The 21971-nt window shown below is 42.7% G+C and overlaps 1 protein-coding gene across 2 annotated transcripts in view; it reads right to left on the reverse strand.

Annotated features, from left to right (window-relative positions):
* Positions 1-21971, reverse strand: part of CPQ (carboxypeptidase Q) — a 294636-nt gene that overhangs the window by 83279 nt on the left and 189386 nt on the right. For both annotated transcript variants that reach the window (XM_018556153.1, XM_018556154.1), the window contains exon 4: positions 1188-1299. In XM_018556153.1, the coding sequence (XP_018411655.1) occupies positions 1188-1299 (112 nt within the window). The remainder of the gene's footprint in view (positions 1-1187; positions 1300-21971) is intronic.

Raw genomic sequence — 21971 nt, forward strand, 5'->3', positions numbered from 1 at the left:
TAAGTTGCTACTTTTCAATATCATTGTACTAACAATTTTCATGATTGGTGTGCCTTCTCTGTTAGGGATAATTATAGCAAAAAGCCCTAGTGCCCATCTAGTCCTCATTTATTGACCCCCACCATCAAAAAATAAATAGAATTATAGACCCCAGAATCAAACTTACAGCGATCTGATCGTCCACCCCCTGTATGGCTAAAGGAACGGGTACAGAGAGTATCAATAAATGGCGCCCTTTCAGACTGGGCTAGTGTATGCATTTAAGTTTACCTTTTTCACTCCACTTACCCCCTGTGCTGTTCCTCGCTTGTACCATTGCATGCAAAATCTGGAGGCAGGCTAGTGTTCTCTACAGGAGGTGATGGTAAAAAGGAATGACAATAGGGAAAGAAAGTGGAACAGTTGAGGCAAGTGAAGCAGTTGCTGTTGGCAGGTAATGACAGCTTGCCGTAAATCTAAGTCTAAGGTCTGAAATGTCTTCTACCAGGAACCTCTGACCTTCCAACTATGGAGAAACTATAAATTCCATGATGCATCTGTCTCTGGGAGTCATGCCTTAGGCTGTGAGAATCTTGCAGTGCCTCATGGGATTTGTAGTTTCACCACAGCTGGAGGGCCGGAGTTTCCCCACACATGTCTTATACCTTTGTAATAAAATGGCTGAGAAGGGGGGAACTAAGCCCTATGATCTTTTACAACAAGGGGTCTTAATTATTTTTAGCGTGAGAGGGAGCTGAGATGCGAATCTCATGATTTCAGGTTTCAATCCATAGAGGTTCCTCTACAGATGGGCCAGGGTGTATTCGTCCATTACTGAAAGAGTGGTGGCTCATTGTAAAAGCTCTTCTCTCACCTGACTTTGAAATGAGGCTAAGGTGCTGAATATTCAGCATATTACATATTTGGTCAAAGGTTAGTATTATTAAATTAGTAAAAGACTGGACCACTGAAATTAATAATGTCAGGTGGTCTGGTATTAAAGTCTATGACATGCTTAACATAACTCATTGTTTCACTGGTTCTAATGTATCCCCTTTCTTGGGTTGAATCTCACATAGAACACAACTTGTGTGACTTTACCTTATGTGCAAACCACCCAGGAATCTCGTGCAAGTAAATTGTAACCTGAATTAATACATTGTGAAGCCTATTATTCTATGGAGACCAGAGTATTTATAAATATTTACCAAGGTCTCTAATAAGAGACAGGGCTTCCCATGAGATAAAAGCTCCACCACCATCATCCATGGCTCCTTGCCCAACATCCCAGCTGTCCAGATGGCCACTGACAATCACGACCTAAGACATAAAATAAATAAAATGTATAAAAAGAAATATTACAAATCACACATTTTTTACATATTTTTTCACTAGATAAATGTATGAAAAACCCAAGTGTTTTGAAGTCGACATATATTTCACATAAACATGTGGCTATAGTTGATGAATAGCGGTCATCGTTGTTGGAGAATACAGTACACTGTTTGGAGCCGTTTTATGCTAGGATGACATGTTCATTCTGGAATGGCAAAAGATTCAGAGACAGCCGGAAACTCTGTCTCTGGGTAGGTGTAATTTTTACTAAGCCTGTAAAAGCCATTTGGGCAGAACTTTCACCAAGGAGCTTCATGAGATCATAAAATTAGCAGAGATCAAGTTTCACATTTTTCAGAAAAGAAGGAACTATTTTAAGATATTCTATTGAGAGGATAATTAGAATAAATCATTTGATTATAGAAATCTGTTCTTTCTACTGGGAGATGTGAGAAGAGATGGTAGAGATTTTATGTGAGTATACAAATGTGAACTATAGATTGTAAATTCTTAAGAGCAGTGCCCCCCTAACCCTCATTTACTATCTCCCTTTATTTTGTAGAGTGCTGCACAAATTATTGGCACTACATAAATACTGTATAATGATTATAAAAATATCAGTCATTTCATATTAGGAAATGAGATTCATTATTGTTTGGAATCTGTTAAAGAACCAGATAATATTTTCAAATATGAATGTAAATATTCTGCAAAGAAAAATAGTATTTTTTGCATCTGTTTGGTGTTGCATATGTGTGGAATGATTTCTAGAAATGAAAGGGCCTCTAATGCGATCACAAGTTGGTTCATGTAAACAAGATAATGGAATGAAAAATGTGACCATGAAAGGCCAACTGCAGCCAAAGCTGTTTTTTGTGTGTTTTGGGGGCAACAGGGAAAATTAGAGATTCTGTCAAGTTTTGTTGCTGTGCCCCTGACCATTATTATTATTACATAGTATTTATATAGCGCCAACAGTTTGCGCAGCGCTTTACAATGTAAGGAAGACATTACAATTACAATACAATTCAAGACAAGATGGTAAGGAGGGCCCTGCCCCTGAGGGCTTACAATCTAAAAGATTGTATTGTAAAAGACCATGTTCCTGGGCTCCTTCTAGTGGCAGTAATACTATGAGAATAGAATACAATATGATCTGCGCCAATGCAATATAGTGAAAGCTACCAGGCACTAATAAGTAATTATCAAACAAATACAAATATTAAATGTGCCGAGCTGTTGAGCAGCTCGGCACATTTAATATTTAAATATGTTAAATACTATGACAGCATCATTTTGCCTGCTTTAAGCTGAGCGGAAGATTTATATATTAGTGTGTTAATAAAATGTGATTTACTTAAAAAACTGCACTAAAGCAAACAAATATGCAAACTAAGCCTAAACATAGGAGTGCACACAGGGTATGCTGGGTCTGCCTTGGCACACCCTTACCACCCATGCGTAACACTACAACCGCAATAGTGGGCACCATGTTTTTAGTCACGGAGCCGGTGGATAAATCACAAGGATATCTGTGACTAGTCCATAATACAGAGTGCAGCAGCACTTGCCGCTTACATGCCTCACATAACAGCAGTAGTCCTTGGTGTCTGGGAAGCAGAGAGCAAGCATAGCTGCAGTTTCCCAGGCTTCCCAACCAATCAGAAAGCTGGGTGGGTTGTCACATAGCCACATGCCAGGCTCCCTGCTTCATTACTGCACCCCTGCTGGAAGAGGTAAGGGACAGTTGAAGAGATGGGAATCTGGGATGCCTCAGGTCTGTGTATGATATGTATGTGTGTGTATATATACAGTATCTCACAGGAGTACATTCCTCACATTTTTGTAAATATTTTATTATATCATTTCATGTGTCGACACTGAAGAAATGGCACTTTGCTACAATGTAAAGTAGTGAGTGTACAGCTTGTACATCAGTGTACATTTGCTGTCCCCTAAAAATAATTCAACACACAGCCATTAATGTTTCTACCGCTGGCAACAAAAGTGAGTACACCCCTTAGTGAAAATGTCCAAATTGGGCCCAATTAGCCATTTTCCCTCCCCGGTGTCATGTGACTGGTTAGTGTTACAAGGTCTCAGGTGTGAATGTGGAGCAGGTGTGTTTAATTTGGTGTTATCACTCTCACTCTCTCATACTGGTCACTGGAAGTTCAACATGGTACCTCATGGCAAAGAACTCTGTTATGCAAGGTTGCTATTGGACTGTTGGACTGATCACTTGCCGCGTCTGAGGAGGGCCTAGGTGGACTAGTGGAGCACAAAGACAGAGTTCAGAGTAGATCGCAAAATGTCTGGAGCTTCAGAGGCTTGGAAAGCAAACATGTGTTGTAAAACGAAAAGTGATGCTGAAAGTTCTGCGAATGACTGTCCAAGAAAGTGAAGGTGGTCATTTGAAAAGTTCAAGCACAGTGATTGCACTGTATCTGGGTAGGCATGGTGAAGTTTAAAATATATCAAAAGATCTGTGGACCTTTATTGATGCTTAATTTGCACATTTATGGACTTTAGTGTAGTTTTATAAATACTTGACATAGACAGTTAAGCATTCAATCACTTATAACATTTGGTATTTTGTCTAACATGATATCACAGTCAGTGACATAAGCAGGGATCCCAAAGAGTAACATGCCCAGGGTCCCTTGCATGTAGCAGGAGTTAAAAAAAAAAAACAGGTAACACTTTTGTGTAATTCTTCATCCATTACCAGTAATAATAACACAACTGAGATCCTCCATCTAAACATAGCTAGAATGCAGTCATTGAACAGCAGTGTTAAGTGGAGTCAATGTAATTGGGAGTCAGGCAAGTGGGAATACATTGACTCTATCTTCAGACCCATCATCCGTTTTTATGGTTTGGCCTTTATTAATCAAAGACAGCCGAGTCATTTTACCCAGCTGAATCCAGCTGGTCTACCCTCTTACATCACACAAGTCATGAACACTGGCTGGCTTGTCTCAGGCTAAACATTTGCATTAACTTGTGAAAGTTTCATAACTGAAGTTCTGCTCGCAGACTGTGTCGCCTCATTCTATCAATTTGGCAATCATTTATTCTGGCTTGGTTCCATCCACGAACCACCCCTGTCCCTTGACAGCTGAATCAAGGCCCTGTTCTTGCTGCCACTGTGTGCAAAAGGCTTGTTTTGATACTGTATGTTTCCTGTGTAATGGTCTCTGTTTACGTGACAAGGCTAATATTGGTTTTACCTTGATGCTCTCTGACTACTACAAACACGAACACTGGCATGTGGATTGCCAACTTGATATGCATTCAACTTTTCATGATGATAAATTAAACTTATAGCAAATACAGCATGTTAGACTGACCACTGGTGCCATAATGGCAGTGTTTAGTGGCTGAATCCCACAGCATTAACTGATATTTTCATTTCATTTGCAGGTTGGATGCTTTCGGATTGGGAATTCACTGCAAAGTACTACTGATGCTTTGTGAGAGGTGATATTCAAGTGCAAGCTGATTTTCATACAACTGTAGTTCGCAGGTTTCTCTAATCAACAATGTAAGTCACTAGTAGTATTAAACTCTCAAAAATATTTTCAATAATAGTAACATACTCTAGTAGGTAAGGTTGAAAAGGACACAGATCCAGCTAGTTCAAACTACAGTTGGGCAAAAAAGTATTTAGTCAGCCACCAATTGTGCAAGTTCTCCCACTTAAAAAGATGAGAGAGGCCTGTAATTGGCATCATAGGTAGACCTCAACTATGAGAGACAAAATGAGAAAACAAATCCAGACAAATCACATTGGCTGATTTGGAACAAATTTATTTGCAAATTATGGTGGAAAATAAGTATTTGGTCAATATCAAAAGGTCATCTCAATACTTTGTTATATATCCTTTGTTGGCAATGACAGAGGTCAAACGTGTCCTGTACGTCTTCACAAGGTTGGCACACACTGTTGCTGGTATGTTGGCCCATTCCTCCATGCAGATCTCCTCTAGAGCAGTGATGTTTTGGGGCTGTCGCTGGGCAACACGGACTTTCAACTCCCTCCAAAGGTTTTCTATGGGGTTGAGATCTGGAGACTGGCTAGGCCACTCCAGGACCTTGAAATGCTTCTTACAAAGCCACTCCTTCGTTGCACGGGCGGTATGTTTGGGATCATTGTCATGTTGAAAGACCCAGCCACGTTTCATCTTCAATGCCCTTGCTGATGGAAGGAGGATTGCACTCAAAATCTCACGATACATGGCCCCATTCATTCTGTCCTGTACACGGATCAGTCGTCCTGGTCCCTTTGCAGAGAAACAGCCCCAAAGCATGATGTTGCCACCCCCATGCTTCACAGTAGGTATGGTGTTCTTTGGATGCAACTCAGCATTCTCTCTCCTCCAAACACGACGAGTTGTGTTTCTACCAAATAGTTCTATTTTGGTTTCATCTGACCATATGACATTCTCCCAATCCTCTTCTGGATCATCCAAATGCTCTGTAGCAAACTTCAGACGGGCCCGGTCATGTACTGGCTTAAGCAGGGGGACACGTCTGGCACTGCAGGATCTGAGTCCCTACACCCTACGCTCACCCACCCTGCACATTCATGAGGGTGTCCGTACTGGTACGCTGGCAAGATGGATCCTGTCTGCTTCTGAGCCTGGACATCCGCACCTGTACGGACCTGCACTTGGGGTGAGCATAGGGCTGCGTGCGGCTTCGTAGTCCCACAGAGAAGGACAGGGGCTGCGTACTAATTACACGCAGCACCTGTCCTTCCCGGGAGCTGCCCGATACGGCCGTGCACGCAGCACGTTTCTAGTGTGAATGAGGCCTTAGGGAGTATCTCACCAAAAATGAAATTCCAATTGCAAGGGAAGCCAAAAATTGTACTTGTAGCTTAGTGCAGACCTCTGGGAAAGTCAGCCTGCCAATCACAGAAGCAGGAAGTGACATTTCTGTGGGTGTTCCATACACCTAGTGTATACAGAAGTCCCCCAGGTCGCCATATTGCATTGAATTTTTGTGGCAGATTTGGAACATTACAGCGGCTGCAGTTTTAAATGGAAAGGTAATTTTTCATAACATTAAATTACAAAATGGCTTGTGCGGTAATTATGTACCCTACATTTATTTTTTACAGGTTTTTGTCATTTTTATCATTTGAAAGTGGACTTACTCTTTAAATATTCTCTTAACAGCTGGGACAAAATATTTAGATGAATGGAAGGTGTGGCGCGAGCACTGCATTGAGTGTTTAATCACCGTGACGTGATGAGATTTAAGATGTACATGCTTCACTAAATTCAACAGGAGTAAAAATGCATGAAAAGCATTTCCTTTTAACATCCATGTAAACAAAACTTTTGACAGACCAATAAAATGAATCGGCAACAGGTAGAGGGGAGATAACAGCTAAATCTAAAGTAACATCAAGACAAACAGAGGACAAGGAATAGACTATGTGGTTCTTAGAAAGGTCACATGACTGAGTTATACAAGTCACATTTTAGGTAAAGCCTATTTTACTTAGGAAAGCCTTTCATATAGATATGGAGGATGATGAACTTACATGTGAATTACATTTTGTATGTGACTTTACTTTTTCCGATTTAAACCAACAACATTCAAAGTAACTACAATTTCTGTGTTTACTTCATACATGTCTGTTATTTCCATGTGGGTAGTATTTTTCTTTTGCAGTGAACCTCGTTCTGTTTTCTTAGCAACGTTTCTGTAAAGATAATTACTTAATAAAAACACCAACACAGATCGATGACTTGCCAGTAACACCATTGCAGGGGCCCTGCTTCCTTGCCTCTGGCTCATTTGGCAGGAAAGATTTGTGTTTCGGAACAATATGTCCCACTCTAGAGCATATTAAATAAGGATGGATTTAATTTTCCTTTTGACCTAAATTATCCTGGGGAAATGCAGTGCAACAACACAGATGCTTGTTAAGAATGGTTTTATCCTAAAGAAGAACTCCATGGAGCATCATTGCTAAATGATTCTAAATTCTGCATGGCAAAAAATTAGTACGTTGTAAGAAAAAAACCAAAAACACTTTCTGCTATTGGGTCCTCATGTCTCTAATAGTCAGACACATGTGGAAGAATTCTAGTATTAGGATCTGTGTGTGGCCACCCTTCCTTTCAAGTGTGTCAACTGGTGCAGAGAAAAAAAAAATGCTCTGGTTGATCCCAGAACAAACATAAGCTTATTTTCATGCTTCAGTTGTGATGATACGCAGGTGGAGGAGCTGCAGACATGGCATGGCTCACATAGGTTCCAACGCTCTAAAGCCAACCTTTTATCCATTTTACACATTAAAAACTAAACGTCCTGCCTAAAGCTAGCCATACACTGTTCTAGTTTTGGCTGATTCCTGCTAAAATGGTTAAAATTCAAGGCCCTGTCTGCACCCCCCCCCCATTGACTAAAATCTATTTTTCAAGCAACTTTTGTGGAAAAAAACATTTTGAAAAATTCTCAGCCAAACAGTGCCTGTATCCATATTTTCAGCGGTTGCTGAATCTAATATCCTGGCAGAGGAGATTCCCCCATCCATGCTGTTTAGTATGGATGGGGGAATCGAGCATTTGTCTAGCTTGAGCAGACGTCTAACCAGCTATTGTCCTCATTTAGAGTTGGTTGCTGTCTCTCCTCCTTGAAGCTCTGGAGTTCAGATCAGTGGGTCTTCTGTGCCAGTTAGGTTCCCTCCGCAGTAAGAGCACTTAATACAAAAACTAAACAGTTTTAAGTGATGTACCATCCCTGTGGTTTTTGAACGAGTGCCACCGTGAAGAAACCTGGCAGAAGAGACCTGTTAGTACAACCTCTAGGGCTGCAAGGGGGAGACAGACTCCAGGAGAACAGTGGAGAAAAGAAAAGACGGAGGGCAGGGAGAAAAAGTTTAAGCATGTACTATACAAATACTATGAGGGGAAAACTGGAGCAGACACAATCTGGAGCTGTTGCCCATGGCAACCAGCTTCTCTCTTCAGCATGTTCAATTAAGCTTTGACAATGAAAGGTGGATTCTGATTGGTTGCCATGCACAGCTGCTACAGATTTTGTCTGCTCCGGTTTTGATAAATTCCCACCTATGTATATGAGGTGATTATGGATGCTTGTGACAATGTATTATTATGAAAGAAGCCATGCAGCATGATTAGTTAGACTTATCAAGAATAAGATGTGGCTGCTTGTAATAAACTGCGACTGACAGTATTGCAATTTAAAAGGAGTGAAACACTTTATTAGCCATACATCCCTCATATTAGCCATACAACCATCATCTACCTTATTTAGTCATGAGACTCTCATCTACCTTTATTATTAGACATACAACCCTCCTCTACCTTTATTAGCCATAAAATGCTTATCTACCTTTATTGGCCATACAACCCTAATTTTAGCCATACAACCCGCCTCTACCTTTTATTAGCCATATAACCCTCATCTACCTTTATTAGCGATAAAACACTAATCTACCTTCATTAGCCATACAACCCTCATATTAACCATACAACCCTCATCTACCTTCATTAGCCATACAACCCTCCTCTACCTTTTATTAGCGATAAAACACTAATCTACCTTCATTAGCCATACAACCCTCATATTAACCATACAACCCTCATCTACCTTTATTAGACATACAACCCTCATCTACTTTTATTAGCCATACCAACCTTATATTAACCATACAACCCTCATCTACCTCTATTAGCCATACAAAGCTCCTCTACCTTTATTAGCCATAAAACACTAATCTACCCTTATTAGCCATACGACCCTCATATTAGCCATACAACCGTCCTCTACCTTTATTAGCCATACAACTCTCATATTAGCCATGCAACCATTAGCCATACAACCATCATCTACCTTTTATTAGTCATACAAACTCATCTACCTTTATTAGTCATACAACACTCATCTATCTTCATTAGTTATACAACACTCCTCTATCTTTCTTAGTCATACAACACTCATCTATCTTTATTAGCCATACAACCCTCATTTGTAGGCCTCTTTCGATTGACTTGGTTATTTAATGGCAACCCTCATCTGTAGGTCTCTTCTGATTGACTTGCATTCCCTGAATAATTTTATAGCCGAACTTTTAACTGCTTGGTCAAGAATGCTGGGTCAAACACACCCTTAGCCTGCTATTTGGACAATAAATGAGCAGCAAAAGACTGACAGACCATCAGTTGGCACATACAATTTTCTGCCATCAACCCATGTGTACTGCAGCAGAACCTGATTGACCACACGTTTTTTTTCTTTTTTTCCCAGTCTAAGTGCTGGAGATACAGGTGACTGAACAAAAAGTAAACACATGTGAAGTGTTTGGTCAGTTGTATGGCCAGCTAGTTTTCTAGTTTTCAATAAGATGGGAAAGGATTAGAACTCTACTTTTTACTGCTATCCAGTGCTATGTTACAAGCATTTATCCTTACTTCCTGTCCTCTTGACAAGTTTCACCAGACAGGAAGTAAGACAAAAAAACAGCAAGACGAACATGGACAGAAATAAAAAAAAATTGATAGGGGTTCTAGCAGTTCCCTACTCTAGTAATGAAAACATTTTCATTTGTGCCTGTGTTGCTGCTGGAAATTGACCATCACTTCCTGTCTGGTAAAACGTTGTCAGCAGGACAGGAGAAAGGATAGCAGTAAAAAAAAAGCCTGAATTAAGTTCTAATCCTTACCCTCATTATCCAAAACTAAGAAAAAAAGTTTTGACAAGGAACACACGTTAAGAAATACCGTATTTTTCGCTCCATAAGATGCACTCAATAAAGGCGTCTTATGGAGCGATTTGATAATCAGATCACTTGTATCAAATCGAGCGGCAGCGGTGATCGTGTCCGGGGCCCCCAGCCGTGGTTTTCAGGGTTCCCGCTCCTCTGGGGGACCCGTGACCACGGCATAGGAGCTCATCATAGAGCAGACGAAGAACATCCGTTGTTCGTCTGCTCTGTGGGATCACTGAGACCGTGGCACTGTAATCACAGCGCCACCTGTCTCAGCTGTCACTAACTACAGCTGCTGTCACAGAACCTCCCTGCGTCCTATGGTCAGGTGCGCCTTATGGAGCGCAAAATACGGTACATTTTTAAAAATAAATACACAACTGCATTAATTAGTAATTTTGTTTTATTTTCCTTGAGTTCTGCTTTAAAACAGGTTGGATACAGAACACAAATTATTCTGGGTGTATGGTTTAGAAGAACAGCTAATTTGTTTATTGGCAGCCCTCCCAGCTTCACAAGCTGGGACAAAATTGTAAATAGTTTATATTTAGCGCTAGATTAGCTATACCGTTATAAAATGTAGAAAGTATTTTGGTTTAAAAAGGAATCTCTTTTAACCACTTTAGCTAAAGAGTGACTTTAAAATGGTACTTCAGATTTCTCTCTAAGCCACATCACCATTTTTAAACAGCACTTGTGGGTGGCTTTTGTGGGTTCGGCAAATAGAGCTACAATTACTGCTTTTTAATGATAGCCATGATCCAGCAACTAAGTCCATGAATCAATCAAATCCTGGGCATCCTGCTATAGAGCGCCCCTTAAGAGCACCCTGTAGGACAATGTGACCCAATTGTTTCCTCATTGCGGCTACACGGGAAATCTTTGCATTTCAAAATTACTTCAGTTGATCCTTATTTTGCTAGTGCTCTGCCTGTTAGGACTTCATCTGTGTTTTCTATGTGTTTGTCCCTTGTTCTCGTTCTGACGTTTGGTTTCCGTTATACACCCTGGAAAAGACCTTTGCCAACACTTCCTGACTACCTTCTAGTCTCCTTTTTGACAATAACTTCAGGACGAGCTACTCACCTCACCTGCTCCACATTTCCAGAACTGATGGAAGCTGTGCCCCCAAAAAAAGCAAACAGTGGGAAGAGAATAAGTCACCAATGTTGCCTGTCGTCTCCCTGCAGCTGATCTTCTTCCCATTACTTAGACCAGCGGTTCTCAACGTGGGGGTCGCGACCCCGTGGGGGGTTGAATGACTATCTGCCGGGGGTCGCCTCGCGGCCCCGGGAAAGGTCTGCTCCACGTTTTTTTTCTGACATCGGAGCATCGTAACTCAGACATCGTAAATCGGAGAAAAAAAAAAACGTTCTTCCCGGGCAGGTTCGCCATGCTCGATCGAGCATCGAGCATAGCGAACCTTTCTCTGCTTTTTTTTTTTCCTGACATCGGGCCGCAGGCCGTAATCAGTGAGAGAAAAAAAAAACCCATAGGATCACACAGCTAGATTCCTATTGGCTATTGCTGACGGCAATAGCCAATTCTGACGGCGTACATATCTGCTCAGGTAGGCCTGCACTCTCTAACCCCCCCCCTCCACATGGTGCTGCTTTAATGTATTGCTAGGGTAGTGGGATTTGTAGTCCTCTCTAGCTGCTAGTACTAGTACATTATGCTGTACCATCAGCTATAGAGGACTACAAATCCCAGCAATACATTATACACTGTACATTTGTTGTATTCCTCTGTAGCTGGTGTTATTCTGCGTTGCGCCGTATAATCATTATACAGCACACTGCAGAATACCAGCAGCTTTAGAGGACTACAAATCCCAGCAATAATAAATTATACGGCGCAATGGAGAATAACGCCAGCTACAGAGGACTACAAATCCCAGCAATAGTACCATATAGTATAATGTACTATTGCTGCGATTTTCTGTATTCCTCTGTAGCTGGCGTTATTCTGCGTTGAAAATACTTATACTGTTAGGGGGTTGCCACGACTTGGGCAATTTTATCAAAGGGTCGCGGCACTAGAAAGGTTGAGAACCGCTGAAATAGAGGATTTGTTGTCTCCTTTAAGCAGTGGTTCTCAGCCTGTGGGTCGCTGTGTGTCCTCCTCAGCCCTCTCCTAGCGAAACAGTGTGTTCTCCTGCCACGCCGCCAGATGTCGCTGCAGCAGCCACGTCATCCCTAAATTTTACCGTTGGGGGTCACCACAACTTGGCAAATGTTACCAAGCGGTCCCGGCCCTAGAAAGGTTGAGAACCACTGACTTAGACTGACACTTAACTCAGGAGTTAAATCTTAAAAATACATTCAAGTCCCTTAACTATTAACAAAAATGTATCTTATTTGTGTATCACTCGGCTGTAGATCCTCAAATCATCTCTGAATTGGTGCTGACACTGTCCTTCCTTCTGGAGGGTGGCTACTTTTGTTCCCCATGGTTCACGCAGGAGCTTGCTCCCAGGGTAGACTACAATCTCATACTAATTTGTATTGAAACTATAGTCCATCATGGGAGTGAGCTTGGAGCGGTGGCTACGGCCCGGTCTGGTCAGAAAAGATGCTGCAAGCACATTTTTTCTGACCTGACCAGAACGCAGGCATTGATGTGACACACGTTCCCGTGCGGCCGATCGCACTGCAGCCAGAGGGCGTGAGTTTAATGCACTGCCACACCCTCTCCCGACCCAGCACAAAGTGAGCCAGCCACAATGCGATCCAGTGCAGCACTGTGGCTGGTGTGAAGTAGCCTTAAAAGTGTCCAGGTGATCCCTAGCTCAAAGCAAACACAGTCTTTTGTTTACATGTGTCCACAAAAACAGATTGGAATCCCAATGTGCTTTGACTCCACAACAGAAGTGGAAATTGTGGAACGCGCAGACTGTGTAGAGCTTGATGATGTGCTATGCCATGCTTTGTCCTGCACTGTGTCTCACTGCGGAGGCAGGGCTTTGCTTCCTCTTGTTAGAACCTCCAGCAAGCGAACAGTGAGCAGCAAAGTAGTGATATCACTGGCGGTAGTGCCTTAGATCTCACACTGCAGATATCCATATATGAGGCTGTAGGTACAGGAGAGCCTAGGCACACTTACATAATAGGAAGCGCACTGCTAATTTTCAGGTGGAATTCAAGGCAAAGACAACATTTCTCAGGGTACTGCTTAGATGCAATTAACATCTTTAACAAATTCAAACGGTTCCTTACAACATAGCAAACTTTTACATTTCAGGTCCACTTTTAGTCTCTGGGAGTACCAGTGTATACACATAAGGCTTTCTTGAAAGGTGGCTGCATTCATTAGAATGTGTGGCAGCTGGTTTTAGATCCTCAAACTTTCAAAGTCCTATCTGCCTGCCCAAAAAAAGATGCATAATTAGGTAACATGGACTACAAAGACAAACATCTACTTGGTGCAAAACTGACAGATTAAAGCTGGCAGTACACCTGCAGAAATTCATTCGAACAGAGCATTTGATGGTACCATCACAGACTCAACAAATTCTGTATGATGTTTTGCACAACTGCCATGCCATGCTGTCCAAAGCAAATAAAATGCAGCATTCCCATCATAGAAGGAAAGACAGGGAAAGCCTGTGCTCCTGTATCGGTAGAGAATGTTTATACTGTACATCTTCCACTGAAGGTAGCCGCAGCTTATGCATTATTTCCTCATATGCTCAGTCTGAGGTGCCCAGCTCTGTGACAGGTTTATTTAAATAAACAGCAGCACAGATCAATTCCTTGTCAGTGCCATCACTGCAGGGTCATTCCTCCTCGCCTCTGGTTCATTTGGGAAGAAAGACTTAAGGTTTAGAACAGTATGTTGTTACAAAGTATACTCTAACTGATCATATCAATTTGGGGCTTGTTCACACCAAATGCGGACCAGATCTGCATGAGTTTCTGCAAATGCAATGCAGTGTGTTTTGGCGCGTTCTGGGATGTTTTTTTTTTAAAAAAAAGCCTACAATGGGCTTTCGGTGCGTTTGCATGTGTTTTTGATGTGTTTGCATGCGTTTTGGTTCGTTCCAGAGCAGAAAAAATAAGGCATGCTGCAGTTTTTCCACATGCTCTGGAACTGAACGCTTTGGTGTTAACTACAAAAGTGGCTTAATACACCATAGCTATGCTGGGATGGAAAACAGACGTGTCTTCCCTGTGCTCGCTATAAAACCAATTGTCAGGCAAACCACTATATACACACATGAAATACATATAATACAGCTGTTTTACCTGCTCAAGTATTTGTATTGCTGTCTATCAGGGGCATCCCGAGACCGGGTGACATCGCTCATGCGTGGCCATCTGATTGACGCCTGGCGGTGGCCATCTTGGTGATGGACGGAGAGAGGAGGGGACGTTCACCCGGCAAGATGAGGTATGCCGCTGGATCCCCTATCTCTCTCCTGACACTGTTGGGCTCTCAGTCCATGAGCGAGTGCCTGACCTTTTAGACTAGGTGACACCAAAATTTAATTTTGGTGTAACCCCTGCAATGGTGTTACCCGAGTGTGGGCCACACCCCCCTTGTCACTGTCACTGCTGTCCATCCAGTCCTGGCAGCTCTTCCACACAGCACAGCCCTGTCTGGTAGGGCAGGAGACCCTGATTTCTCCCTTCTCTCTCTCCATGATCTGCTGAGGTTTAGTAACACTTACAATCCATCCCCACCCACAGCATGTGACTGGACAGTGAAAGGAGAAGCAGCACACTGATAAACTCATTTCTCTGTCACTCTGCTCTCTCCTCCTCTCATTAGCATGCTTCTTGCTCAGTAGCATAACTGATTGGCTTCTTGGGCTGATGCTCCATTTCCCTGTCTCAGCTCTGCTGTACAGGTTACTGCAAGAGGCTGATACCAAGTCAAATCCAGGTACAGTTATTTATTTATTTTATTCATAAAAGGTATTTATGAAGCACCGACATTTTATGCAGCGCTTTACATAATGCATATTCACATCAGTTCCTGCCCTCAAGGAGCTTACAATCTAAGGTCATATTATACACACATACGGAGCAAATTTAGACGGGAGCCAATTAACCTTCCGGGAGGAAACCGGAGTACCCAGAGGAAACCCACACAAGCACAGGGAGAACATCAATAAATAACATAAATAAAATAGAAGGCTGTATTAATGGTGACAGAGCTGCATTACTTTGTGTCTTTTATATATGCCTGGAGTTCAGCTTTAAGATTTAATATGCAATTCCACCTGGAGTGTACATATGATATCTAAAGCTACTGCAGTCATCAATCTGTGTAATTTCGGATAATAATAGTTCAACTGGCTTTTAAGTTCAATGTGACTAAATAAAGTGAACCTTGTAGCTGTACCAAAGGATGTAAAATCTGAATTATTACATCACCGCAGATGTTGATTTGGCTCATAAGGAAAGAAGGATGATGAGACTGCCATCACACCCCATGACTGCCTCCAGATCTGTAAATAAGTGAGATGGATCCTTTCAGAGCAGCCACTGGCCGTCGATGTGTGGCTTATTTCATGGGCAATCAGACAAATCAGGATTCACGACTCCTGACGCCAGCGCCACTTTACAATCATCAAAAGGTGAATCCAGACGGGTTTCCTCGGCAGGAGAAAACAACTTTATGAATGCTTTGCAGCCACTAATGCTGGCGCCTGTCTCTCGCTCCCTCTCTCTCTTTTAACACTGGCAACAATCCAGCAGTTGCAGTGATGAAGAACACAGTTGTGTCTTATAGTACATTTTTTTCCAAAACACTGAGGCCTCACAGGGCATCAAATATTTTTTTCCAGGAGCCCTGAGGCAACAGGTTTGTAAAAAGACAGATAACAGAAGAACAAAAATGAGCATGCCTCCCTGAGATGGGAAAGAGGGACACATTATAAGTATATAAGCAGAGAATGCACTTCCAGGCACGCAAAAAACTGACCGGGTGAACCCAAGGCTGCTTTTACCACTATTTTCCTTTACACTGACTCTTCAAAATAACAAATGCAATAATTTAGAGGCTGGATAACAGGTTTAGCTCAGTAAAACAATATGTATAGTTAAATAGTGCAGTTCCATAGAGTTCTATACATTAAACTAAAAACAGGGACAACTAATGAGGTTCCTAAAAATGAGGGACAATTGGGAGCTGTGCAAGGATTATGGTGCACAGTGAAATGTTACTCATTTTATGCATTGTTAGTGGTCATTGTTTTTAAATAAAAGTGTAATTTAGAGGAAATAAAAACATCCAGAGCTGCAAGTCTTCCTTTCCTGGGCACATCCAGCTCCCGGCTGGGTGATGTTCACATAGAAGTGTATGGGACTGTAATGTGCAGATGCGGCCAGCAGAGGGAGCATTGTGGTGCTGCATGTAAACAATAGGGGAACCGTGTCGAACCGTGTTGAATCTGTAGAGGGGGAGGGTGGGATCATTTACATCAGAGTTGAGGAGCAAAAATATGAAGTGCACTGATTTGCTGATTTGGAAAAATTCTCCAATTCAGCTCACTTTCACGTTCAGCTGTGTTATCCTAGATTGTTCACTTCTCCTGCCTTCTACAAACTCTTCACCCTTTTGTGAATAACCCAGTAAGTCTGTAATCAGTTAAACAAAAACAAAAAAAATTCAACCTTTCAATTAGCATGTATGGAATGAAAGGAAGAGAGGACAAAGCTGTAGGGATTGATCCAAATATGAATCTTTATTTCTCACTATAAAAGGGTCTATCAAAAGTTCATAGCCAATGCTACCAAACAACCTTACTAACCAAGCTTCTAGCTACATCTTATGTAAAATTAAAATCCAGGATTTCCCAACTATCCAAGCCCTGATGACGGGATGTTTGTGTATGACCCCCGATATGAACTGGGTGTCAACCTTTGATAAACCCTTTTACAGTGACAACTAAAAATTAACATCTGGGTCAATTCCTACAGCTTGGCTCTCTCATCCTTACACTCCATACAGGCTGACTTTACCAGGAGCCCCACTGGGACTCCACCAGCAACAGTGAGTTGTTGCACTAGAACAGGAGTCAGCAAACTGTGGATGCGGAGCCACATGTGGCTCTTTCATCCCTCTGCTACGGCTCCCTGTCCAGGGGTGAAACTACAGCCGGAGCCTTGGGGTCTCAGGCTGTGGGGGGCCCAGTGAGGTCTGGTCCTGGGCACCACCCGGAACAGCTGATCGGTCCTGAAATGTCACTTCTATCCGACTTTGTGAGTGGCTGGAATGTGAGATCGCACTCAGAGTCGGACAGAAGTGACATTTCAGGACCGATCAGCTGTTCCAGGGCAGATCAGTTCTCCTGCACATACGATTTGCGATGCCGATCTGCCATGGAACAGCTGAGAAAGCGTTGGAATGCTTGACGTATTAGCGGTCACACATTGTAACACAGTCACAAACTTTGATAGAACACCGCCATCAGGGGGGTATGGCCGGTACCCATGTGAGGGGTCTGGGCAGCCTGAGGGGCCTCTTACATGAGTATCAACTGTACCAGGGGCGGCATGGCAGAGGTGACAGGGGAGGGGGTGGAGGAGGCCAGGCATCAGCAGGTAAGAGGAGTTGGGAGGAGGTACAGGGAAAGGGACCCCGGCGACCAGTCCACCTGAGGCCCTGCAGAGCCCACCATAGAGCGTCTCAGATGGGCTGTGCAGGATCTATAGTGTGCTCTGTAGGGTCACTCTCAGGTGAGCTCTGCGGGGTCTCAGGTAATTCCAGAGTCCAGTGCATTACTAAGCACTGAGTCCAGTGCGTTACTAAGCCCAGAGTCCAGTGCGTTACTAAGCCCACATATACCTATATACATGCTATACATAGCATGAAGGTAAAAAACGATATATGCCGTGTTATCTTCATTTTAGATGTCAAAAGGGTTTTGTGGCTTCCGGTGTTTTCTTTTCTGTGGGAAACAGGTCCAAATGGCTCTTTGAGTGTTTAAGGTTGCTGACCCCTGCACTAGAACAATCGTTGGATTTGGTCAGAACCGCCACCAAGCTTGGAGTCCAGCGCTCCATTACCCCAATTTTAGATCTGCATGACTAACCAGCCAGCTAATATTTTCAACAAATAAGGTCAGCGAGGGCAGTCTATATATATTCTCAGGACAGGTTTTTTTTAAGTCTCTTTATTCTGAATCTGAAATTTATTCCCAACCTGTTGCTGAGATGGTCTTTACAATTTTAATTCTGCCCTTTACACTGCCAAATAATTTAATTTTCTGAATAAAAACCCCACCACCATTCACAATGGACCATTTGCTATGGACGTATTGTGATTAAGATGATTCATCTTTCGAGTTATTTAAAAATCACTCATTTTGGTTTCAAATCTATTCCACATTCTTGTTATAAGAAAGAATTCTTACAGGACGACAAGGCTCACCTATCATCTTTTCAACATATAACATCATTCTCCTCCAGTTCAATTTTCAGATTATTGTACTGTATTTTAAGAAGGCAGACAATTTTCTATGATTTATAAGGAATTTAGCACTTGCTAAACATGCTTTGTATGCTGGGAATTCATATGAGCTCAGCATGGGATGTAATGAAAAAATGTGAGCTCACATTCAACCAACACACACCTTATATAAGATATGAGAAGTGTGACCACATGTAGCACACATTTTCCATTAACCCTCTGCAAGCTCCCATATACTTAAACTAAAAATGTAGATTCTTGCGCTTCACGTACTGCAATATACATTCCAGTTGGCCAGCTACAGCAAGGATCCTTTCTCAGATCAACCTTTACCAGCCAACAGCTCCAAGGTATTTAATTTTTTTTTTTTTTTAAAGACAACTAAATTAAAAAAGAAATAGGGAATGTCTGAGATACAGGTGGTTGGCTAACTCTTGTTGCAGTATAGCTGGCTCAATAAATTTTTTGGAAATACTGTCTGCAGTGTCCAGGCTAAGTCAGGTGATGCAGGCTTAATCACTTTCATTATTTCTGCCTATCTGAACAACATTTTAAAGGGAACCAGTGGCCAACATATTTGCACAGTCAATAAAAAAAAGAGACAAAAAAACCTCCCAAACATTCTTCTAATATATAAACACTATAAAGGTAAAAATAGAACAGGTAGGTCCCATAAAAGGTGAGCACAGGAGGTTGATCACGAATGACAAGTAGAACTCTGAGGTATTAAATGTGTTCTTCTCCACTGTATTTACATGCAAAAAAATGGACATAACATTGGAAGCCAGGGTTCAACACAGACTAGAAAAATGTAATGTGAATAAATCCCCGTAACCAGATAACTAGCTATTATTGTACTTAATCCCATGGCGGTAGTGTAAGATAAGCCCAGGGCGGTTGTGTAAGTTAAACCCCAGAGCGGTAGTGTAATTTAAACCCCAGGGCGGTAGTGTAAGTTAAACCCCAGGGCGGTAGTGTAATTTAAACCCCAGGGCGGTAGTGTAATTTAAAACCCAGGGCGGTAGTGTAATTTAAACCCCAGGGCGGTAGTGTAATTTAAACCACAGGGCAATAGTGTAATTTAAACTACAGTGCGATAGTGTAATTTAAACCACAGGGCGGTAGTGTAAAGTAACCCCGGGGTGGTAGGGTAATTTAAACCAAGGGCTGCAGTGAAAAATTCAACCCCAGGGCGGTAGTGTAAATTAATTAACCCCAGGGCGGTAGTAGTGTAAATTAACCACAGGGTGGTAGGGTAATTTAACCCCAGGGCGGTAGTATAATTTAACCCCAGGGCGGTAGTATAATTTAACCCCAGGGCTGTAGTATAATTTAACCCAGAAAGATAGCCCCAGGGCAGCGGAGGAATTTAATTCAACTTATGCCCAGGACAATAGTGTACATTGATTCAAATCGAGGGCCGTGGTAAAATTGTATTAAATTAACCACAGGATTGGGGTGGGGGGGCGTGGCCGAGATGTGAGACTGAACGGACGTGCTTAACTGCAGCTTCTCTCATCCGTCCAGTCATCCTGCTTCTCAGCGGCACAAACCCCAGGGGGGTAGTGTAATTTAAAACCCAGGGCGGTAGTGTAATTTAAACCCCAGGGCGGTAGTGTAATTTAAACCACAGGGCAATAGTGTAATTTAAACTACAGTGCGATAGTGTAATTTAAACCACAGGGCGGTAGTGTAAAGTAACCCCGGGGTGGTAGGGTAATTTAAACCAAGGGCTGCAGTGAAAAATTCAACCCCAGGGCGGTAGTGTAAATTAATTAACCCCAGGGCGGTAGTAGTGTAAATTAACCACAGGGTGGTAGGGTAATTTAACCCCAGGGCGGTAGTATAATTTAACCCCAGGGCGGTAGTATAATTTAACCCCAGGGCTGTAGTATAATTTAACCCAGAAAGATAGCCCCAGGGCAGCGGAGGAATTTAATTCAACTTATGCCCAGGACAATAGTGTACATTGATTCAAATCGAGGGCCGTGGTAAAATTGTATTAAATTAACCACAGGATTGGGGTGGGGGGGCGTGGCCGAGATGTGAGACTGAACGGACGTGCTTAACTGCAGCTTCTCTCATCCGTCCAGTCATCCTGCTTCTCAGCGGCACAAATCGGGTCTGATTTACTTACCTTCTCCTCGCAGGGGTCCCGGTGGCAGCAGGCGTCACTTCCATGCGATCCAGACGAAGATCGGCCCGGTACCGAGTGAGTAACGATCCTCCCGGCCCTTCGCCTGTCACACGTGCGGGCGCCATCTTGGCTGCACGTACTCGCTCCCTCTGCCACATAAGTGCCGGCACTCAAACGGCTGGGTGGGAGGACATGGAGCCGAACGCAGGACCTGAGGGACGAGGCAGCCCACCACATAATAAGGGCACAGAGCCCCCTGGAGCAAATTGTAGTATAATTTAACCCCAGGGCTGTATTATAATTTAAACCTAGGGCTGTAGTGTAATTTAACCCCAGGGCGGTAGTGTAATTTAACCCCAGGGCGGTAGTGTAATTTAACCCCAGGACGGTAGTGTAATTTAACCCCAGGACTGTAGTATAATTTAACCCCAGGGCTGTAGTATAAATTAAACCCAGGGCTGTAGTATAAATTAAACCCAGGGCTGTAGTATAATTTAACCCCAGGTTGGTAGTGTAATTTAACCCTGAGGCGGTAGTGTAATTTAACCCAAGGGCGGTAGTGTAATCTGACCCCAGGGCGGTAGTGTAATCTGACCCCAGGGCGCTAGTGTAAATTAACCCAAGGGCGGTAGTGTAATTTAACACAAGGACGGTAGTGTAATTTAACCCAAGGACGGTAGTGTCATTTAACCCCAGGGCGGTAGTATAATTTAACCCCAGGGCTGTAGTATAAATTAAACCCAGGGCTGTAGTATAAATTAAACCCAGGGCTGTAGTATAATTTAACCCCAGGTTGGTAGTGTAATTTAACCCTGAGGCGGTAGTGTAATTTAACCCTGAGGCGGTAGTGTAATTTAACCCAAGGGCGGTAGTGTAATCTGACCCCAGGGCGGTAGTGTAATCTGACCCCAGGGCGCTAGTGTAAATTAACCCAAGGGCGGTAGTGTAATTTAACACAAGGACGGTAGTGTAATTTAACCCAAGGACGGTAGTGTCATTTAACCCCAGGGCGGTAGTATAATTTAACCCCAGGGCTGTAGTATAAATTAAACCCAGGGCTGTAGTATAAATTAAACCCAGGGCTGTAGTATAATTTAACCCCAGGTTGGTAGTGTAATTTAACCCTGAGGCGGTAGTGTAATTTAACCCTGAGGCGGTAGTGTAATTTAACCCAAGGGCGGTAGTGTAATCTGACCCCAGGGCGGTAGTGTAATCTGACCCCAGGGCGCTAGTGTAAATTAACCCAAGGGCGGTAGTGTAATTTAACACAAGGACGGTAGTGTAATTTAACCCAAGGACGGTAGTGTCATTTAACCCCAGGGCGGTAGTATAATTTAACCCCAGGGC

Source organism: Nanorana parkeri, unplaced genomic scaffold, assembly GCF_000935625.1.
Source record: "Nanorana parkeri isolate BGI_ZX_2015 unplaced genomic scaffold, ASM93562v1 scaffold226, whole genome shotgun sequence".
In the NCBI taxonomy this organism is placed as follows: Eukaryota; Metazoa; Chordata; class Amphibia; order Anura; family Dicroglossidae; genus Nanorana; species Nanorana parkeri.